At 45.0% G+C, this 1545-nt stretch overlaps 1 protein-coding gene across 1 annotated transcript in view; it reads right to left on the bottom strand.

Moving 5' to 3' along the window:
• KLF9 (Kruppel-like factor 9) overlaps window positions 1–233 on the bottom strand; it is a 41595-nt gene extending 41362 nt beyond the window's left edge. Inside the window, exon 1 of the mRNA XM_008570051.1 lies at window positions 136–233. Within this exon, the coding sequence (XP_008568273.1) occupies window positions 136–233 (98 nt within the window). The remainder of the gene's footprint in view (window positions 1–135) is intronic.
• Window positions 234–1545: the final 1312 nt, after the last annotated feature.

The raw sequence follows: 1545 nt of genomic DNA, 5'->3' as shown, positions 1-1545 counted from the left end.
TATGTGAGTGGTATAATATTAACTCTAAGTAGATATATTTGATGCACAGCAAATTAGTGACTACCATGGTGTATCTTCCTACAGAGTTCAGTGTGGTGGAGGAAGACATATGTCCAAATAATTACAATACAGTACGGTATGTGCAACATGAAAGGTTGTAGAGAGCTCTGGGATTCCAGGGAATCAGTGACGAGCTCTGAGAGTTTGGGGGAGTAGGTAGGTAAAAGCTCCATGGTCGGTGTTATATTTGAGCTGGGTTGTGAAGGATCATTAGAAGATGAGAAGGAAAAGAAAGGCATCCCACAAAAGGCAAACAGCATGAGCAAAGACGTGAGAGCAAGATGGTGCAGAATGTGCTGGCGCAGATCGTCTCCCAGTTCTCCCTCCTGGAGTGGCAGACTATGACCCTGTCGAGAAAGACCTTGTCTTAGTCTGTTTGTGCTGCTATGACAAAATATCACAGACTGGGTAATAACAACAGAATTTATAACAACAGAAGTTTTATTTCACACAGTTCTAGAGGCTGGAAAGTCCAAGATCAAGGTGCCCTTGAGTTTGGTGTCCGGTGAGGGCCCCAGTTTCTGCTTCCAAGGTGGTGCCATGTCCTCGCATGAGGCTGTGTCCTCACATGATGGAAGAGATGGGATAGGAGGGCGAAAACGGGTGAGACCACTCTTTCAAGCACTTTTTTAAAGGCACTAATCCCATCCGTGAGACTCCACCCTCATGGCATCTTCCTACAGAGTTCAGTGTGGTGGAGGAAGACATATGTCCAAATAATTACAATACAGTATGGTATGTGCAACATGAAATGTTGTAGAGAGCTCTGGGATTCCAGGGAATCAGTGACGAGCTCTGAGAGTTTGGGGGAGTAGGTAGGTAAAAGCTCCATGGTCGGTGTTATATTTGAGCTGGGTTGTGAAGGATCATTAGAAGATGAGAAGGAAAAGAAAGGCATCCCACAAAAGGCAAACAGCATGAGCAAAGACGTGAGAGCAAGATGGTGCAGAATGTGCTGGCGCAGATCGTCTCCCAGTTCTCCCTCCTGGAGTGGCAGACTATGACCCTGTCGAGAAAGACCTTGTCTTAGTCTGTCTGTGCTGCTATGACAAAATATCACAGACTGGGTAATAACAACAGAATTTATAACAACAGAAGTTTTATTTCACACAGTTCTAGAGGCTGGAAAGTCCAAGATCAAGGTGCCCTTGAGTTTGGTGTCCGGTGAGGGCCCCAGTTTCTGCTTCCAAGGTGGTGCCATGTCCTCGCATGAGGCTGTGTCCTCACATGATGGAAGAGAGGGGATAGGAAGGTGAAAACGGGTGAGACCACTCTTTCAAGCACTTTTTTAAAGGCACTAATCCCATCCGTGAGACTCCACCCTCATGGACTAATCATCTCCTAAAGGCCTCACCTCTTTTTTTAATAGATACTTGAAATTTATTTAAGTATAGCATACATACAGAAAAGTATATAGTCCAGAGTGTCCAGCTCGGTGAGTTATTGTAAAGTGCAGATGTTAGTATGCCCGAGATATACCACATT

Source organism: Galeopterus variegatus, unplaced genomic scaffold (assembly GCF_000696425.1).
Source record: "Galeopterus variegatus unplaced genomic scaffold, G_variegatus-3.0.2 Scaffold565, whole genome shotgun sequence".
Taxonomy (NCBI): domain Eukaryota; kingdom Metazoa; phylum Chordata; class Mammalia; order Dermoptera; family Cynocephalidae; genus Galeopterus; species Galeopterus variegatus.
The sequence above is the reverse complement of the archived record's forward strand: the minus strand, read 5'-3'. Positions and strand labels throughout refer to the sequence as shown.